The sequence below is a fragment of the Indicator indicator genome, chromosome 3, assembly GCF_027791375.1.
Source record: "Indicator indicator isolate 239-I01 chromosome 3, UM_Iind_1.1, whole genome shotgun sequence".
NCBI classification, from domain to species: Eukaryota; Metazoa; Chordata; class Aves; order Piciformes; family Indicatoridae; genus Indicator; species Indicator indicator.
In genome coordinates, this window is record NC_072012.1 from 22,303 (window position 1) to 44,157 (window position 21,855).

The 21,855-nt window shown below is 57.5% G+C and overlaps 1 protein-coding gene across 1 annotated transcript in view; it reads right to left on the minus strand.

Moving 5' to 3' along the window:
- LOC128980865 (SH3 and multiple ankyrin repeat domains protein 3-like) overlaps positions 1 to 21,855 on the minus strand; it is a gene marked incomplete at its 3' end in the record, with an annotated part of 226,171 nt that overhangs the window by 19,340 nt on the left and 184,976 nt on the right. The window contains exons 15-16 of the mRNA XM_054399419.1: positions 8,598 to 8,680; positions 1,361 to 1,485 (exon numbers count right to left, since the gene is read on the minus strand). Coding sequence (XP_054255394.1) covers positions 1,361 to 1,485; positions 8,598 to 8,680 — 208 coding nt within the window. The remainder of the gene's footprint in view (positions 1 to 1,360; positions 1,486 to 8,597; positions 8,681 to 21,855) is intronic.

Here is a 21,855-nt window from a genome sequence, read left to right on the forward strand (position 1 = left end):
AGGCTGGGAAGATGCTGAGGGGCCTGGAGGAGTTCTGTGAGGAGTAAAGGCTGAGAGCCTGGAGAAGAGCAGCTCCAGAGGGCATCTGAGCAATGCTCAGCAAGAGCTAAAGGACCTGTGGGGGTCCCTTGCAGTAGACAGTTCCAAGCCTCACCGTGGTGGGATTGTCCCAGACCTACTGAGATGCTCAAAGCCAGGAGCACGGAGGGATGAGAGTCACCCTGCACTTGGCACTGCTGAGGCCACACCTGGAATCCTGGGATCAGTTTTGGGCCCCACACTCCAAGAAGGACATGAAGAGCTGGAGCAGGTACAGAGAAGGGCAACAAAGCTGGGGAAGGGTCTGGAGAGGAAGAAGGATATGAAGAACTTGTGAGGAGCAACTGAGGGAGCTGGAGTGGTTGAGTCTGAAGAGAAGGAGGCTGAGGGGAGACCTTCTGCCTCTCTACAGCTCCCTGCAAGGAGGCTGCAGCCAAGTGGGGGTTGGGCTCTTCTCCCAAAGAACAAGAGATAGGACAAGAGGAAATGGCCTCAAGCTGCCTCAGGAGAGGTTGGCCATGAGGAACAATTTGTGCCCCTTGAGGGTTGCCCAGGTCTGGCCCAGGCTGCCCAAGGCAGTGATGGAGTCCTCATCCCTGGAGGGGTTTCAGAGCTATGGAGATGTGGTGCTGAGGGTAATGGGTTGGTGGTGCCCTGGCAGTACTGGGGTAAGACTTGGACCTGATGATCTTTAAAGTCTCTTCCTACCTCAATGACTTTCTCACTCCATCCCACCTAACACGTGGTCACTTCACACAGTTGGTGTCCATCTGGCCTCACTCCACCTCTCCTGCCACCATTGCTCCCTTGGAAGGAGGAAGATCCACCTTATGTCCCCTCCTCCACTGATAGTGGTGACATCTCCAAGTGGAACCAATTCTCTGGGATCCCTTCACCACTGAGACATCCATTCACAAGAGTGAGAGTCTTGGCTGAAGTCTTCACCAATGCTTTGACCTCTCCCTTAGAGCCTCTTCTCCAGACCTAGGAGATGACATCTTGGCTCATTCCCACCAGACATTCAGTCCAACCTCAACCTTTCCACCAAGACATCAGCCTAAGGTCCACCTTTCCACCAAGACATCAGCCTAAGGTCCACCTTTCCACCAAGACATCAACCTAACATCCACCTTCCCACATCAACCTAATGTCCACCTTCCCATCAAGACATCAACCCAATGTCTACCTTTCCACCAAGAGACCATCCACTTGATTCCCAACCACCTTTCCATCAAGACATGATCCACTTGAGTCCAAACCATCACCCAGCTCCCCAAAGCCCTGCTGGAGGAGGCCAAAGCCCTGTTGGAGGAGGTCTCACCTCGATCAGAAAGTCCCCGGTGCGCAGCCCTGCTCTCCAGGCGACACCTTCCACATCCACTGACTCCAGGTACTGCAGCGCGGGGAAGGCTGGGGTGGGGGTGAACTCCTCAATTGGGGTCTCAGCTGCAAAGACAAGGAGACAACCATTGAGGCATGGTGGAAAACATAGGCAAGAAGGTGGACACCAATCCCCAGGAGATGAGGGAAGGCACGGTAGGTGGGCTCAGGATGACACCAGCTTGACGCTGGAACAAGGTGGGAAGACGCTGGAATAGGTTGCCCAGAGAGGTTGTGGATGTCCTCTCCCTGGAGGTGTTCGAGGCCAGGCTGGATGAGGTCTTGAGCAACCTGGGCTGGTGGGAGGTGTCCCTGTCCAGGTCCCTTCCAACCCAACCCATTCTATGAATCTCTGACACCAGTGTAGGAACCAGAGCTAATGCCACATGTCCCCAGTACTCACCAGCTTAGACCCTGAGATGGCCCCAAAGCCTCCCAGATATGTCCTCACATCCCCACAAGGTCCCTGAAGCCTCTCCCCTCTCCCAGCACCACAGAAGAAATGAAACCTCATCTAGGACTGATGCCAAGAGGTGAAGAACTTGTTCCTCCTGGGTCTCCATCTGAATGAGCTTCTCCAGGTGGAAGATGGCACAGGGGTTGGTCTCTGCTGACTAAAATTGGGCAAACTCTGTGCAGCCTCCACCTGAGCTGCTGCACACAGGACTCCTGCTTTCCACAACCAGAGCTGGGTCTCCCTCATACTGCTCTTACAGGAGACCATTTGCCCAAGAGCAGAAGGCCACATGCAGCTGGACAGCTACATGAGTCGAGTGCCCCATTCCTCACTAGGAAGGTTGCAGCTGCATTCCTGGTTGGCCATCCTGCTCCTGCCCCTAGAAGAACACCACCTCCCAGGAAGGACTTTCTCTGATGGACCCAGGTAGCAGCCTCATTGCCCAGCTCCAGCTGGGACCAGCCAGGATAAAGGAACATTGTGTGGTGGACACCCAACCTACAGCAGAGAGGTGCTTGTGGGACCCCTGCTACCTTCTACCCATGGCTGGGGTTGGAACTGGATGATCTTTAAGGTCCCTTCCAACCCAAACCATTCTGTGATGCTATGTGAGGAAGGAACAAGCTTCCCTTCTCTGCTTCTCAAGAGAAGACCTCTGCAGATGTTCAGGAATATCAAGATCCATCAAAGAGACCAAGCAGAAAGCCCTCAGCTTGTCTTCAAAGGTTGGCCAGACTTCAGTCACCTGCAGCCACCAGTGGAATCCCAGTGTGTTGGTTGCTGTCCCCCTCAGCTGGGGCTTTCCAGGGGCTAGTGATGGATCTCCAAGAAGAGCTTTACCTTTCCTTTTGTGCCAACAGAGCTGCTGCCTCTGCACCTGCTGGCACACAGAGGGGACTCCAGGGGACCTCTGGGAGATCTGGCCAGGTTGGAAAAGGCTTTGAGCAAGCTGCTTCAGTGGAAGATGTCCCCTGGCTGAGATGCTTCTGGAGAGACTGAAGTAACCAGGAGGGGATGAAGTCACCAAGCTTTTGCTTTGCCTCAGGATGTCTTTGCATCAAGAGATGAGGCCATACTCTGCTCAGTGGTGCCCAGGGACAGGACAAGGGCCAAGGGGCACAAACTGGACCCCAGCAGGTTCCATCAGGAGCAACTTGTTTGGTGTGAGGGTGCTGGAGGCCTGGAGCAGGCTGCCCAGAGAGCTTGTGGAGTCTCCTTCTGTGGAGAGCTTCCAACCCCCTCTGGCCACTGTGCCCCTGGGCAAGCTGCTATGGGTGTCCCTGCTGGAGCAGGGGGGGTTGGACTGGATGAGCTCCAGAGGTCCCTTCCCACCCCACCATGCTGGGATCTGGGGTGAAATCAGTCCAGTGCTTGATCCAAGCAGGGAGTTCAGGTCTTGTGGTCTTGACCAGGGTGATATAGGCTCCTGGAGATGGCACCTTGGGTGGCATAAGGTGGCACTGTGCATGACTTCCTCTGGAGGGTATCTAACAGCAGAGCATGGAGATGGTTCTGCAAGGCAGCACCCAGAGGTCCTCAGAGCCTCCTGCTGTTCTTCCTCCAGCAGAGCCATTCTCACCCACGTAGGAGAGCAGCTGAAGGTGGTAGGTAGGTCATGGCTGTGTGGACCATCTGAGCCAACACACAGAGCCCAGGAACCATGGACATCCTCTCCAAACCCTGGCCAGGCTGGCCACCTTGGCTGGTGAGCTGCAGATGGATGGGGCTTATCCTCACATGAACCTTCAGCCTATGCAGGACTCCATTCAGAATAACCAGTGGTAGAAGGACACTTCACGAGCAGAGGAGCAGCTCTGAGCAGGAGCTGACTTTGACCACCAAATGTCTTCTCCAGAGCCTGGTGCTGCTGGAACAAACCCTGTGCCCTGGAGACACACGGCAAGCAGATCAGAACCCCGGGAGACCCTGCAGGAGGAGCACCAGGACCTGCAGCAAAGGGCCCCTGCAGGGACGTGCAGGAAGCAAGGTTGGGTTTGTCAGCAGTGTGCACAGTGACATGTCCAAACCGGCCAAGGCAAGTGACCCCCACCACTCCCAGCCCATCATCAAACCATGTCCCCTTCAAGAGCTGTCCTCCAAGGCCCAAGGAAGCAGCAGCTCCGCCAGCAAGCAGCAGAAGGATCTCGCCAGCTTCACCAGAGCAAGACAGGCTCCTGCTCACGAGGTGTGAACGTGAATCCTGGATGTGCTACCAACATCTTCTTCTCCCTGTGCTGGGAGGCAGCTCGAGTGGCCAACGCTTAGCAAGTCATCCCCCTACCTATTTCTGGACATGCCAAGGAAACAGCTGACGCCTCCAAAGCCTTCTCCAAAAGCCCAGCTCCTCGCAGCACCGGCAGCCAGCAAAGCTCTTTTGGTAGCCCTCAAGTTCAACCCCAGGTGTGGCCCTCAGCTGCCTAAGCAGCTCCCCAGGAGGAGGTGAGGAAGACCTTGGGCATGGCCTGAGGCTCTGAAGGTGAGAAGGGAGGCTCAGGTTCTCTGCATGCCCAGCTGTAAGGTCACAGAGTCACAGAATGAGTTGGGTTGGAAGGCACCTCCAAAGCTCATCCAGTCCAACCCCCCTGCAGTCAGCAGGGATATCCTCAGAGCCTTTTCAAGCCTGACCTTGAGTATCTCCAGGGATGGGGCCTCAGCTACCTCCCTGGGCAACCTGTTGCAGTGTTCCAGCACCCTCACAGTCTCCACGGAAGCCTCCCAAACGGGAGCATCACCACCACTCACCAATGCTGCCCTCCCACCACAGCCTGAGTGGAACATGAGCAGGTTCAGTGAGGTCCTGATCTCTGAGGAGGATCCAGCCGGGCAGAGACAACCATGGAATAGTAAGGCATGGACCTCTGGAGATCACGGAGTCCAACATTCCATGATTTCTACAATGGATGTAAGAACTTAAGCACACCTCAAGCTGCAAACGTGGTCCACCCAGCCATGGACACCCATCTGCTCATTGACCTTCTGGTGTGACAAGGAAATGAACGTTCTCCAGAGCTATCTGACACCCAGGCCACCAAGAAAAGCTGCCAGAGGTGACTCAGAGAAACCATCTGGGAGCCTGCAGATGCTGCAAGGTAGCTCAGCAGCCAAGGAGAGGTCATTGGGATGGAGACAGCAAACCAAGAACACATTGGTGGCAGGGACTGGGCAGCCCCTGGACAACCCCTTCCTGCCATCACTCAAGGTGGTAGGACAACCTCCAACAGTTTAATTGGTTTCCTGGCAAGGAGAAGGGGTCTGATATGAGGAACCCAGGTCACGGCAGCAGCTCCAGACACATCCATCTCCTGCCAGGCTCGTCTCTGCTGTGACCCCACACTTGAGGAGCATTGCCCCACATCTCCCCACCATAGGGTTCTGGAGAACCCTACATTCAGAGCTCAGATCCATCTGACGGTACTTCAAGGGTCTGGTTTTGGTGTTGGCAGTCAGGCCTGGAGCCAACCTGAGGGCCAGCCCTGTCACCAGCTCCATGGATTGGACATGTGAGGACTCAAGACACCATCTTCTGAGGGATGGAGGCCATCTATCTCCAGAACCTGCACCATCTATAAGGTGTCACCAAGGCCTGGAGGATGCAGTGAAGAAGAAAACTCATCCTCAGGACATGGAATGAAGGTTGCAGCAGAAGCAGGAGATATGCAGACAGAGGAGGCCACCAGCACTCCATCACTACTGTCCCAACACTTGGTCTCTTCCAACCCAGCCATCTCACCCCAGCTCCTTCATCACCACCTCACCGCAGCCCCTTCACCATATCACCCCAGCTCCTTCATCACCACCTCACCGCAGCACCTTCACCACCTCACCCCAGCTCCTTCATTACCATCTCACTCCAGCTCCTTCATCACCACCTCACCGCAGCCCCTTCACCATCTCACCCCAGCTCCTTCACCACCTCACCACAGCTCCTTCATCACCATCTCACTCCAGCTTCTTCATCACCATCTCACCCCACCTCCTTCATCGCCGCCTCACCTCAGCTCCTTCACCATCTCACCCCAGCTCCTTCATCACCACCTCACCCCAGCTCCTTCACCGCCATCTCACCCCAGCTCCTTCACCGCCATCTCACTCCAGCTCCTTCACCACCTCACTCCAGCTCCTTCATCACCACCGCACCCCAGCTCCTTCATCACCACCTCACCCCAGCTCCTTCACCGCCTCACCCCAGCTCCTTCACCGCCTCACCCCAGCTCATTCATCGCCATCTCACCCCAGCTCCTTCGTCACCACCTCACCCCAGCTCCTTCATCACCACCTCACCCCAGCTCCTTCACCGCCTCACCCCAGCTCCTTCACCGCCTCACCCCAGCTCCTTCATCGCCATCTCACCCCAGCTCCTTCATCACCACCTCACCCCAGCTCCTTCACCACCACCTCACCCCAGCTCCTTCACCACCTCACCCCAGCTCCTTCATTACCATCTCACTCCAGCTCCTTCACCACCACCTCACCGCAGCCCCTTCACCATCTCACCCCAGCTCCTTCACCACCTCACCACAGCTCCTTCATCACCATCTCACTCCAGCTCCTTCATCACCATCTCACCCCACCTCCTTCATCGCCGCCTCACCTCAGCTCCTTCACCATTTCACCCCAGCTCCTTCATCACCACCTCACCCCAGCTCCTTCATCACCATCTCACCCCAGCTCCTTCATCACCACCTCACCCCAGCTCCTTCACCGCCTCACCCCAGCTCCTTCATCACCACCTCACCCCAGCTCCTTCACCGCCTCACCCCAGCTCCTTCATCACCATCTCACTCCAGCTCCTTCACCACCTCACTCCAGCTCCTTCACCACCTCACTCCAGCTCCTTCACCGCCTCACCCCAGCTCCTTCACCGCCTCACCCCAGCTCATTCATCGCCATCTCACCCCAGCTCCTTCATCACCACCTCACCCCAGCTCCTTCATCACCACCTCACCCCAGCTCCTTCACTGCCTCACCCCAGCTCCTTCATCACCATCTCACCCCAGCTCCTTCATCACCACCTCACCCCAGCTCCTTCATCACCACCTCACCCCAGCTCCTTCACCGCCTCACCCCAGCTCCTTCACCGCCTCACCCCAGCTCATTCATCGCCATCTCACCCCAGCTCCTTCATCACCACCTCACCCCAGCTCCTTCACCACCACCTCACCCCAGCTCCTTCATCACCACCTCACCCCAGCTCCTTCATCGCCATCTCACTTCAGCTCCTTCATCGCCACCTCACCCCAGCTCCTTCATTGCCATCTCACTCCAGCTCCTTCACCACCTCACCCCAGCTCCTTCATCGCCATCTCACTCCAGCTCCTTCACCACCTCACCCCAGCTCCTTCATCGCCATCTCACTCCAGCTCCTTCACCATCTCACCCCAGCTCCTTCATCACCACCTCACTCCAGTTCCTTCATCACCACCTCACCACAGCTCCTTCACCACCTCACCCCAGCTCCTTCACCACCTCACCACAGCTCCTTCATCGCCATCTCACTCCAGCTCCTTCATCACCACCTCACCCCAGCTCCTTCATCACCACCTCACCCCAGCTCCTTCATCGCCACCTCACCCCACCTCCTTCATCGCCATCTCACCCCAGCTCCTTCATCACCATCTCATCACAGCTCCTTCACCACCTCACCCCAGTTCCTTCACCACCTCACTCCAGCCCCTCACCCCATCACCCCAGGTCCTCTCCTCCAGCCCCAGCAGAGAAAGGGGCACACAGAGCCTGCAAAACTTAGGAGGGCAAAACAGTGTTGCCCACTGAAGCCTAAACCAGCAATGCCCACTAATGCCCAAATCACAGCAGTGGCCACTGAAGCCCAAACCAGTCTGTTGCCTGGCACGCATGGCAGCAGGCAGGGCAGGGTGGAAAGAGCCCAGCCTGGGTTTGGGCTGTGCACAGGGCTCTACGGCTGTGCCAGGGGGATTCAAGGCTGTGCTAAGGGTTTCAGGGCTGTGCCAAAGGTTCCAGGGATGTGCCAAGGGGCTCCAAGACTGTGCTAAAGGCTCCAAGGCTGTTCCTGGGGTTCCAGGGCTGTGCCAAGGGAATGGAGGGCTGTGCCCCAGGCATGGGCATGGAGCATGGACAGGGTGGGAGCTGCAGGACACAGCTCCTGGTTTGGCTTCATGGTGGAGCCCAGCAGGGCTGGCAGCAGAAGGACTCCAGGGTGGCACAGCCAGAGCAGGGTGAGATTCTTCAGGCACAGAGATAAAAATGCCAGGGAGGACCTGGGCAGTGCCCTCCAGGCCCACAGCTGCATCTGGAGCCCAGCAGCTCCTCCTCACATGCCCAGAAAGGCAGAGATGAGAAGGTCCTAGAGACAGACACCTCCAAGCCCCAGGAGGAGCTGGAGAGGCTCATCTGCCACCGATGGCATTTTGTGGACCACGCACACCAGCAGACCTGAGCTGCACCAAAGGAGGGGAAGGGTCCTGAGGAGACCCCCAAAGAAGGGGATCTGAGGAGACTCCACAGAGGTGAAGAAGGTCCCCAGACAGACACCTCCAAACCCCAGAGCCACCCCAGAGCCAACCCAGGAGGAGCTACCACCAACAGCATTCCATGAACCACACACACAGGCAGAGCTGAGAGACAGTTCCCCAAGGAGACCCCTACAGCAGAGCTGCTGGGCACAGGCAGGACAAGGAGGTCCTGGGCAGCAGGCAGCAGGAGAAGCAGCTGTGTCCAAGCCCACCCCCAGAGGCCCCCTTACCTTTGGCCCCTCGCAGCACGAACCCGAAGCCCTCATGCTCCCTCTTCTGCAGCACAGCTGTCTTCTCCTCGATGATGTAGTCACTGGGCAGGAAAGAGCACAAGAGAAGGATGCTGGGGTTAGAGCTCAGCACCATGCTGCCCACTGGGGGTGGCCTTGCTGCCCAGTCACCAGGAGACCTCTTCTCATCCACCGTCTCATCTCATCAAGGAGCTGGGCACCAGCTGCTTCCCCCCCTCTTCCCTTGCCCAGAGTCAGGAGATCACACAAAAGATGATGAAAATGAAAGCTCCTCTGGTTGGGGGGGGGGGGAATGTGGGTGGAGGAAGGACCTTCTGCCTGGGCCACCTTTCTGCCCACCGCTCCCCTCCTCAGGCACCTGCACTGGCATGCAGGGGGGCTGGCAGAACCCCGCTGGGGGCTCCCCTTTAAATGATGCCCTGAGTGCAGCAGCAGCAGGTACAGGGGGCACGGGGAAGCTCCCCAGCTTCCCAGGGCTGAAGGAGGAGGACAGAAGAGCCTCCTCCACACGGGCGAGGTCCTGGCAGTCAGGAAGGCAGCAGGCAGGCAGCAGAGTTGAGATGCTGGTGCTGGGGGCTCCTCTGGAGATGCCCCCCTCCAGATGGTTGCTAAGAAACGGGGCTGGCACTAGCGAGGGGTGGGGGTGCCAGGCATTGTCCTACTTTAAGGAGGCTGCTCCCCGGCCCTCCAGTCCAGAAGAAGGGGCACAATCCAGCGCTGGAGACACGGGATGGGAGAATCAGCTCCAGAGGGACGCGGCCACCACCGACCCTTGCAGCGAAGCAGCTCCAGCGTGGCGTGCGGGGAGGGAGGAGGGGGCTGGGAGGGGGCTTCTGGCAGCGAGGAGCAGCGGCAGCAGCCGAGGCGCAGCCCTGCAGAGCCCTCCCAGCTGAGCTGCAGGGCTGACATCAGAGCAGAATTAATCAGGGGACCTCCTCGGCATGGCGGGGAAGGGGCTCCCGACGCCCAGCACCCGGCGAGGGGGACGGCGTGGGATGGACCCGAACCGGGGTGGGGGCAGCAGAAGAGAGCGGGGGAGGGGTTGCTGCCAGCACACAGAGCTTGGGGGTGTGGGGGGGAGGCTGGGGAAGGTGGTGTGCAGCCAGCGATGATGGAGTTAAGCCAATAGCGAAGGGGTTAAGCTAACCATAATGGATTTAACCCAAAGCTGATGAGGTTAACCCAACAATGAAGGGGTTAAGCTAACCACTACGGAGTTAACCCAACAATGATGAGTAGTGAAGAGGTTAATCGAACCACAATGGACTAATCTAACCAAGGATGGTCAAGGTAACCCAAGGATGATGGAGTTAACCCAATAGTGAAGAGGTTAATCTAACAAGGAAAGGGTTAAACCAACCACCATGGAGTTAACCCAATGATGATGAGGTAAACCCAATGATGAAGGGGTTAATCCAACCACGATGGAGTTAACCCACCATGGAGTTAACCCAACAGTGAAGGGGTTAATCCAACAACGAAGGGGCTAACCCAACCACGATGGAGTTAACCCAGCAAGGATGGAGTTAACTAGCAATGATGGAGTTAATCCAGGACCAGGGAGTTAACACCTTGGAGTTAACCTCAGAGGGATGAAGATTAACATGAGGTTAACCTGACCATGAAGGAGTTAATCCATCAAGGATGGGCTTAATCCAACCACGATGGGGTTAACCCCTTGGACATAACCCAACAAGGATGGGCTTAATCCCACCACAATGGGGTTAGCCCCTTGGAGATAACCCAAGGATGAAGGAGTTAATCCAGTGAGGATGGAGTTAACCCAACTGAGGTGGGGATGTGGGAAGCACCCAGCCGAGGGGAACAAAGACCTGCACAGCTCCTCGCTGCCAAGAGTAGGTAGAACTGTGGTGGTGGAGGAGGAGGAGCAGGAGATGGAGGAGGAGGATCAAAAGGAGGAGGAGGAGGAGGTGGCCGTGGCACACGGCAGCTGGGTTGGCACACTGCGGTATGAGGGGCTTCAACATGCGCGGTGCCACCACTGCAGGCAGCTCCCACCACGCCCCACCAGCACACGTGGCCATGGCCATGCCCGTGGGGACTGGGGGCTCAGGCTGCACCTCCTATCCCACCACTGAGAGCACCCTGCAGGATGAAGGAGGGAGCAGGTGTCTCATGATGGGCTCACTCTGCCTGCACAGTGGTGGCAACACAGGTTGGTGTCTGAGCTTCCGGCAGACTTGGGCTGGCAGTGCCACGGGAGGGCACACCTCTACACCCCAGCACTGTCGGCCAGTGCCACAATTAGCCCTGAAGCCCAGCGTGGTGGGGTGGGAAGGGACCTCTGGAGCTCATCCAGTCCAACCCCCCTGCTCCACCAGGGGCACTCACAGCAGCTTGCCCACGGGCACAATGGCATGGGGGGGTTGGTAGCTCTCCAGAGAAGAAGACTCCACAACCTCTCTGGGCAGCCTGCTCCAGGCCTCCAGCACCCTTACACCCTCCTGGGTTCCAGTTAGTGCCCCTTGGTCCTTGTCCTGTTCCTGGGCACCTCTGAGAAGAGTCTGGCCCCAGCCTCTTGCCCCCCAGAGGTCCTGTAGCTGTTGCTCAGCACTCTAAGGAGATCCCCTCTGGAGCTGCTCTTCCAGGCTCAACAGCCCCAGGTCCCTCAGCCACTCCTTACAGAGATGGAGGCACCAGCATCCCTGGGTAGGTGTTCTGTGACCCTGCCATGGACACCACAGCACAGTGTCTGTGTCCTAGCAAGATGGGCAGCAACCTTCCTTTGCTCTCCAGTCCAAGGGAAGGCCATCACAAAGTCCATGCACACAACAGCTTCAGATACCTGGGCAGGTGACCAGGAGACACACAACAGACATGATCCAGGGTCACTGACACAAGACTCAGGCCTGCAATCCTTGGGTTCCCTCCTATGTCACGTTAGCCTCAGCCATGAAACGCTTGGGTGCCAGCACCAGCAGGGACATCCCTGCCCCAAAGGATGTAGGCACAGACAAAACTCTACCAGGCTTCCAAGCAGGTCCTTCAGCCATTTCTTCAAGCCACATCTCCAGCAGGTTGCCTGCACCCAGAAGCAGAGCTGATTGTACCCAGGTTCCTCATCAGTCCTAGAGCAACAAAACCTCCGCTGTCCAGAGGAGACTCCCACTACCCACATCAATCACATCCACGGGCAGAAAGAGGTCACCACAAGCCTGCTGCCCACACCGACAGAACGTCACAAGTCAAACACAGCCATGAAACACCAACTACAACCTGGCAACACCAATCACAGTCAGGCAACACCAACCACAGCCTGGCAACACCAAACACAGCCAGGAAAACCCCAACCACAGCCTGGCAACTGCAACCACAGCGAGGCAACATCAACCACAGCCTGGCAACTCCAAACACAGCCAGGAAACACCAACCACAACCTGGCAACAACAACCACAGGTTGGCAACTCCAAAAACAGCCACGCAACCCCAAGCAGAGCCAGGCAACCCCAACCACAGCCAGGCAACCCCAACCACAGCCTGGCAACTCCAACCACAGACAGGCAACGACACCACAGCCTGGCAAATCCAACCACAGCCTGGCAAATCCAACCACAGCCTGGCAACCCCAACCACAACCTGGCAACCACAAGCACAGCCAGAAAACCCCAACCACAGCATGGCAAGCCCAACCAGACCCTGGCAACACCAACCACAACCTGGCAAGATCAACCAGAGCACGGCAACCCCAACCACACCCTGGCAACCTCAACCACTGATTGACAACATCATCCACAGCCTGGCAACCCCAACCACAGCCTGGCAACACCAATTAAAGCTTGGCAACTCCAACCACAGCCTGGCAAACCCAACCACAGCCTGGCAACACCAATTACAACCTGGCAACTCCAACCACAGACTGGCAACACCAACCACAGCCTGGCAACCCCAACCACAGCCTGGCAAACTCAACCACAGCCTGGCAACACCAACCACAGCATGGCAACCCCAACCACAGCCTGGCAACGCCAACCACTGACTGACAACATCATCCACAGCCTGGCAACCCCAACCACAGCCTGGCAACACCAACCACAGCCTGGCAACACCAACCACACACTGGCAACACCAACCACACACTGGCAACACCAACCACAGCCTGGCAACTCCAACCACAACCTGGCAACTCCAACCACAGCCTGGCAACTCCAACCACAGCCTGGCAACCTTAAACAGACCAAGGAAACCCCAACTACAGCCTGGAAACATGAACCACAGCCTGGCCACACCAACTAGAGCCTAGCAATCCGAACCACAGGCTAGCAAATAAAACCACAGCCTGGTAACAACAACCACACTCTGGCAAGGCCAAACACAGCCTGTCAACTACAACCACAGCCTGGCAACCACAACAACAGCCTCCAAACACCAACCACGGCCTGGCAACTCCAACCACACTCAGGAAACCCCAACCAAAACCTGACAAATCGAACCACAGCCTGGCAACCCCAACCACAGCCTGGCAAACCCAACCACAGACAGGCAACCCCAACCACAGCGAAGCAACCCCAACCACAGCCTGGCAACTCCACAGTCTGGTAACTCCAACCACAGTCTGGCAACTCCAACCACAGCCTGGCAACCCCAACCAGACCCTGGCAACTCCAATCACAGCCTGGCAACTCCAACCACAGCGTTGCAACACCAACCACACCCTAGCAACTCCAACCACAGCCTGGCAACACCAACCACAGCCTGGCAACCCCAACCACAGGCTGGCAACTCCAACCACAGCCTGGCAACCCCAACCACAGGCTGGCAACTCCAACCACAGCCTGGCAACACCAACCACAGCCTGGCAACTCCATCCACAGCCTAGCAACTCCAACCACAGCCTGGCAACTCCAACCATAGCCTGGCAACTCCAACCACAGCCTGGCAACTCCATCCAGAGCCTGGCAACACCAACCAGACCCTGGCAACCCCAACCAGACACTGGCAACACCAACCAGAGCCTGGCAACCCCAACCACAGCCTGGGAAACGAAACCATAGCCTGGCAAACCCAACCACAGCCTGGCAACACTAATCACAGCCTGGCAACCCCAAACACAGCCTGGCAAATCCAACCACAGCCTGGCAACCTCAACCCCAGACTGGCAACCCCAACCACAGCCTGGCAACCTCAACCAGCGCCTGGCAACTCCATCCACAGCCTGGCAACCAAAACCACAACCTGGCAAATCGAACCACAGCCTGGCAACCCCAACCACAGCCTGGCAAACACAACCACCGCCTGGCAACCCCAACCACAGCCTGGCAATTCCAACCACAGCCTGGCAACCCCAACCACAGCCTGGCAACCCCAACCACAGCCTGGCAACTCCAACCACACCGTGGCAACCCCAACCAGACCATGGCAACCCCAAGAACAGCCTGGAAACCCCAACCACAGCCTGGCAACACCAATCACAGCCTGGCAACTCCAACCACAGCCTGGCAACTCCAACCACAGCCTGGCAACACCAACCACAGCCTGGCAAACTCAACCACAGCCTGGCAAAATCCAACCAGACCCTGGCAACTCCAATCACACCCTGGCAACACCAAACACAGCCTAGGAACTCTAACCACAGCCTGGCAACTCCAACCAGACCCTGGCAACTCCAACCACAACCAGGCAACCCCAAACACAGTCTGGCAACTCCAACCACAGCCTGGCAACACCCACCACAGCCTGGCAACTCCAACCAGACCCTGGCAACTCCAACCACAGCCTGGCAACACCCACCACAGCCTGGCAACTCCAACCAGACCCTGGCAACTCCAACCACAGCCTGGCCACACCAACCACAGGCTGGCAACCCCATCCACAGCCTAGCAACCCCAACCACACCCTGGCAACACCAACCACAGCCTGGCAACCCCAACCACAGCCTGGCAACCCCAACCAAAGCCAGGCAACCCCAACCACAGCCTGGCAACTCCAACCACAGCCTGGCAACCCAAATCAAAGCCTGGCAATCCCAACCAAAGCCTGGCAACCCCAAGCACACCTTGGCAACACCAACCACAGCCTGGAAACACCAACCACAGCCTGGTAACTCCATCCACACCCTGGCAACCCCTACCAGGCCCTGGCAGCTCCAACCACAGCCTGGCAACCCCAACCAGGCCCTGGCAACCCCAACCACAGCCTGGCAACCCCAACCACAGCCTGGCAACTCCAACCACAGCTTGGCAACCTCAACCACAGCCTGGCAACACCAACCACAGCCTGGCAACACCAAACACAGCCTGGCAAGACCAAACACAGACTGGCAACAACAACCACAGCCTGGCAACACAAACCACAGCCTAGCAATAACAACCACACCCTGGCAACCCCAACCACAGCATGACAACCCCAACCACATCCTAGAAAATCCAACCACAGCCTGGCAAATCCAACCACAGCCTGGCAAATCCAACCACAGCCTGGCAACACCAATAACAGCCTGGCAACCCCAACCACAGCCTGGCAAATCCAACCACAGCCTGGCAACCTCAACCTCAGAATGGCAACCCCAACCACAGCTTGGCAAACCCAACCACAGCCTGGCAACACAACCCCAGACTGGCAACTCCAACCACAGACAGGCAACACTACCACAGCCTGGCAACTCCAACCACAGCCTGCAAATCCAACCACAGCATGCAAATCCAACCAAAGCCTCGCAACCTCAACCAGCGCCTGGCAACTCCATCCACAGCCTGGCAAACCCAACCATAGCCTGGCAACTCCAACCACAGCGTAGCAACCCCAACCACAGCCTGGAAACACCAACCATAGCCTGGTAACCCCAACCACAGACTGGTAACCCCAACCACAGCCTGGCGACCCCAACCAGAGACTGGCAACACCAACCAGATCCTGGCAACTCCATCCGCAGCCTGGCAACCCCAACCACAGCCTGGAAACACCAACCAAAGTCTGGCACCCCAACCACAGCCTGGAAAATCCAACCACAGCCTGGCAACAACAACCACACTCTGGCAATTCCATCCACAGCATGACAACCCCAACCACAGCCTGGCAACCCCAACCACAGCTTGGCAACCCCAACCACAGCCTGGCAACCCCAACCACAGCTTGGCAACCCCAACCACAGCCTGGCAACACCAACCACAGCCTGGCAACACCAACCACAGCCTGGCAACAACAACCACAGCCTGGCAACCTCAAGCACAGCCTGGCAACCTCAAGCACAGCCTGGCAACACCAAACACAGCCAGGAAAACCCCAACCACAGCCTGGCAACTACAACCACAGCGAGGCAACATCAACCACAGCCTGGCAACTCCAAACACAGCAAGGAAACCTCAACCACAGCCTGGCAAACTCAACCACAGCCTGGCAACCTCAACCACACCCTGGCAAATCCAACCACAGCCTGGCAATCCCAACGACAGCCTCGTAACACCACCACAGCCTGGCAACCTCAACCACAGCCTGGCAACCTCAACCACAACCTGGCAAACCCAACCACAGACTGGAAACTCCAACCACAGCCTGGCAAATCCAACCACAGCCTGCAAACTCCACCCACAGCCTGGAAACACCACCACAGCCTGACAACCTCAACCAAAGCCTGGGAACCCCACCACAGCCTGCAAATTTCAACCACAGCCTGGCAACCCCAACCACAGCCTGGCAACTCCAACCGCACCCCGGCAAACCCAACCACAGCCTAGCAATAACAACCACACCCTGGCAACCCCAACCACAGCATGGCAACCCCAACCACATCCTGGAAAATCCAACCACAGCCTGGCAAATCCAACCACAGCCTGGCAACACCAATCACAGCCTGGCAACTCCAACCACAGCCTAGCAACCCCAACCAGAGCCTGGCAACCTCAACCACCGCCTGGCAACACCAACCAGACCCTGGCAACTCCAATCACAGCCTGGCAACCCCAACCACAGCCTGGCAACCCCAACCACAGCCTAGGAACTCCAAACAAAGCCTGGCAACTCCAACCACAGTCTGGAAACACAAACCACAGCCTGACAACAACAACCACGACCTGGCAACCCCAATCAAAGCCTGGCAAACCAAACCAGACCCTAGCAACTCCAACCACAGCCTGGCAACCTCAACCAAAGCCTGGCAACCACAACCAAAGCCTGGCAAAACCAACAACGGCCTGGCAACCACAATCAAAGCCTGGCAACTCCAACCACGGCCTGGCAACCCCAAACAAAGCCTGGCAAACCAAACCAGACCCTGGCAACTCCAACCACACACTGGCAACCTTAACCAAAGCCTGGCAACCCCAACCACAGACTGGAAACCCCAACCACAGCCTGGAAACACCAACCATAGCCTGGTAACCCCAACCACAGCCTCGTAACCCCAACCACAGCCTGGCGACCCCAACCACAGCCTGGCAACACCAACCAGACCCTGGCAACTCCAACCACAGCCTGGCAACACCCACCACAGCCTGGCAACTCCAACCAGACCCTGGCAACTCCAACCACAGCCTGGCAACACCAACCACAGGCTGGCAACCCCAACCACAGCCTGGTAACTCCATCCACAGCCTAGCAACCCCAACCACACCCTGGCAACACCAACCACAGCCTGGCAACACCAACCACAGCCTGGCAACCCCAAACACGGCCTGGCAACCCCAACCAAAGCCAGGCAACCCCAACCACAGCCTGGCAACCCCAACCACAGCCTGGCAACTCCAACCACAGCCTGGCAACCCAAATCAAAGCCTGGCAATCCCAATCAAAGCCTGGCAACCCCAAGCACACCCTGGCAACACCAACCACAGCCTGGAAACACCAACCACAGCCTGGTAACTCCATCCACATCCTGGCAACCCCTACCAGGCCCTGGCAGCTCCAACCACAGCCTGGCAACCCCAACCAGGCCCTGGCAACCCCAACCACAGCCTGGCAACTCCAACCACAGCTTGGCAACCTCAACCACAGCCTGGCAAAACCAACCACAGCCTGGCAACTCCAACCACAGCCTGGCAACACCAACCACAGCCTGGCAAGACCAAACACAGCCTGGCAAGACCAAACACAGACTGGCAACAACAACCACAGCCTGGCAACACAAACCACAGCCTAGCAATAACAACCACACCCTGGCAACCCCAACCACAGCCTGGCAACCCCAACCACATCATGACAACCCCAACCACATCCTAGAAAATCCAACCACAGCCTGGCAAATCCAACCACAGCCTGGCAAATCCAACCACAGCCTGGCAACACCAATAACAGCCTGGCAACCCCAACCACAGCCTGGCAACCCCAACCACAGCCTGGCAACCCCAACCACAGCCTGGCAACCTCAACCTCAGAATGGCAACCCCAACCACAGCTTGGCAAACCCAACCACAGCCTGGCAACCCAACCCCAGACTGGCAACACCAACCACAGACAGGCAACACTACCACAGCCTGGCAACTCCAACCACAGCCTGCAAATCCAACCACAGCCTGCAAATCCAACCACAACCTGGCAACCCCAACCCCACACTGGCAACTCCAACCACAGACAGGCAACACCACCACAGCCTGGCAACTCCAACCACAGCCTGGTAACCCCAACCACAGCCTGGTAATCCCAACCTCAGCCTGGCAACACCAATCACAGCCTGGCAAACCCAACCACAGCATGCAAATCCAACCAAAGCCTCGCAACCTCAACCAGCGCCTGACAACTCCATCCACAGCCTGGCAAACCCAACCATAGCCTGGCAACTCCAACCACAGCGTAGCAACCCCAACCACAGCCTGGAAACACCAACCACAGCCTGGCGACCCCAACCAGAGACTGGCAACACCAACCAGAGACTGGCAACACCAACCAGATCCTGGCAACTCCAACCACAGCCTGGCAACCCCAACCACAGCCTGGCAACACCAACCACAGCCTGGCAACACCAACCAAAGTCTGGCACCCCAACCACAGCCTGGAAACACCAACCAAAGTCTGGCACCCCAACCACAGCCTGGAAACACCAACCAAAGTCTGGCACCCCAACCACAGCCTGGAAAATCCAACCACAGCCTGGCAACAACAACCACACTCTGGCAATTCCATCCACAGCATGACAACCCCAACCACAGCCTGGCAACCCCAACCACAGCTTGGCAACCCCAACCACAGCCTGGCAACCCCAACCACAGCTTGGCAACCCCAACCACAGCCTGGCAACACCAACCACAGCCTGGCTACCCCAACCACAGCCTGGCAACAAAAACCACAGCCTGGCAACCTCAAGCACAGCCTGGCAACACCAAACACAGCCAGGAAAACCCCAACCACAGCCTGGCAACTACAACCACAGCGAGGCAACATCAACCACAGCCTGGCAACTCCAAACACAGCAAGGAAACCTCAACCACAGCCTGGCAACCTCAACCACAGCCTGGCAACCTCAACCACAGCCTGGCAACCTCAACCACAACCTGGCAAACCCAACCACAGACTGGAAACTCCAACCACAGCCTGGCAAATCCAACCACAGCCTGCAAACTCCACCCACAGCCTGGAAACACCACCACAGCCTGACAACCTCAACCAAAGCCTGGGAACCCCACCACAGCCTGCAAATTTCAACCACAGCCTGGCAACCCCAAGCACAGCCTGGCAACTCCAACCATAGCCTGGCAACTCCAACCAGACCCTGGCAACCCCAACCACAGCCTAGCAATAACAACCACACCCTGGCAACCCCAACCACAGCATGGCAACCCCAACCACATCCTGGAAAATCCAACCACAGCCTGGCAAATCCAAACACAGCCTGGCAACACCAATCACAGCCTGGCAACTCCAACCACAGCCTAGCAACCCCAACCAGAGCCTGGCAACCTCAACCACCGCCTGGCAACACCAACCAGACCCTGGCAACTCCAATCACAGCCTGGCAACCCCAACCACAGCCTGGCAAACCCAACCACAGCCTAGGAACTCCAAACAAAGCCTGGCAACTCCAACCACAGTCTGGAAACACAAACCACAGCCTAACAACAACAACCACGACCTGGCAACCCCAATCAAAGCCTGGCAAACCAAACCAGACCCTAGCAACTCCAACCACAGCCTGGCAACCTCAACCAAAGCCTGGCAACCACAACCAAAGCGTGGCAAAACCACGACCTGGCAACCACAATCAAAGCCTGGCAACTCCAACCACGGCCTGGCAACCCCAATCAAAGCCTGGCAAACCAAACCAGACCCTGGCAACTCCAACCACACCCTGGCAACCTTAACCAAAGCCTGGCAACCCCAACCACAGCCTGGCAACTCCAACCACAGCCTGGAAACCCCAACCACAGCCTGGAAACACCAACCATAGCCTGGTAACCCCAACCACAGCCTCGTAACCCCAACCACAGCCTGGCGACCCCAACCACAGCCTGGCAACACCAACCAGACCCTGGCAACTCCAACCACAGCCTGGCAACCACAACCACAGCCTGGCAACACCAACCACAGCCTGGCAACACCAAACACAGCCTGGCAACACCAACCAAACCCTGGAAAATCCATCCACAGTCTGGCAACGTCAACCAGAGCCTGGCAACACCAACCACAGCCTGGCAACTCCATCCACAGCCTGGCACCCCAACCACAGCCTGGAAATTCCAACCACAGCCTGGCAACAACAACCACACTCTGGCAACTCCATCCACAGCATGGCAACCCCAACCACAGCCTGGCAACCCCAACCACAGCTTGGCAACCCCAATCACAGCCTGGCAACCCCAACCACAGCTTGGCAACCCCAACCGCAGCCTGGCAACACCAACCACAGCCTGGCTACCCCAACCACAGCCTGGCAACAACAACCACAGCCTGGCAACCTCAAGCACAGCCTGGCAACACCAAACACAGCCAGGAAAACCCCAACCACAGCCTGGCAACTACAACCACAGCGAGGCAACATCAACCACAGCCTGGCAACTCCAAACACAGCCTGGCAACCCCAACCACAGCCTGGCAACTACAACCACAGCCTGGCAACCTCAACCACACCCTGGCAACACCACCACACCCTGGCAAATCCAACCACAGCCTGGCAATCCCAACGACAGCCTCGTAACACCACCACAGCCTGGCAACCTCAACCACAGCCTGGCAACCTCAACCACAACCTGGCAAACCCAACCACAGACTGGAAACTCCAACCACAGCCTGGCAAATCCAACCACAGCCTGCAAACTCCACCCACAGCCTGGAAACACCACCACAGCCTGACAACCTCAACCACAGCCTGGGAACCCCACCACAGCCTGCAAATTTCAACCACAGCCTGGCAACCCCAACCACAGCCTGGCAGCCCCAACCACAGCCTGGCAGCCCCAACCACAGCCTGGCAGCCCCAACCATAGCCTGGCAACTCCAACCGCACCCTGGCAACCCCAACCACAGCCTAGCAATAACAACCACACCCTGGCAACCCCAACCACAGCATGGCAACCCCAACCACAGCCTGGAACATCAAACCACAGCCTGGCAAATCCAACCACAGCCTGGCAACACCAATCACAGCCTGGCAACCCCAACCACAGCCTGGCAAATCCAACCACAGCCTGCAAATCCAACCACAGCCTGCAAATCCAACCACAACCTGGCAACCCCAACCCCAGACTGGCAACTCCAGCCACAGACAGGCAACACCACCACAGCCTGGCAACTCCAACCACAGCCTGGTAACCCCAACCACAGCCTGGTAATCCCAACCACAGCCTGGCAACACCAATCACAGCCTGGCAAACCCAACCACAGCCTGCAAATCCAACCAAAGCCTCGCAACCTCAACCAGCGCCTGGCAACTCCATCCACAGCCTGGCAAACCCAACCACAGCGTAGCAAGCCCAACCACAGCCTGGAAACTCCAACCACAGCCTGGCAACCCAAACCACAGCCTGGCAACTCCAACCACAGCCTGGCAACTCCAACCACAGCCTGGCAACCTCAACCACAGCCTGGCAACCCCAAACAGACCCTGGCAAATCCAATCACAGCCTGGCAACCCCAACCACAGCCTAGGAACTCCAAACAAAGCCTGGAAACTCCAACCACAGCCTGGCAACCACAATCAAAGCCTGGCAACTCCAACCACGGCCTGGCAACCCCAATCAAAGCCTGGCAAACCAAACCAGACCCTGGCAACTCCAACCACACCCTGGCAACCTTAACCAAAGCCTAGCAACCCCAACCACAGCCTGGAAACCCCAACCACAGCCTGGAAACACAA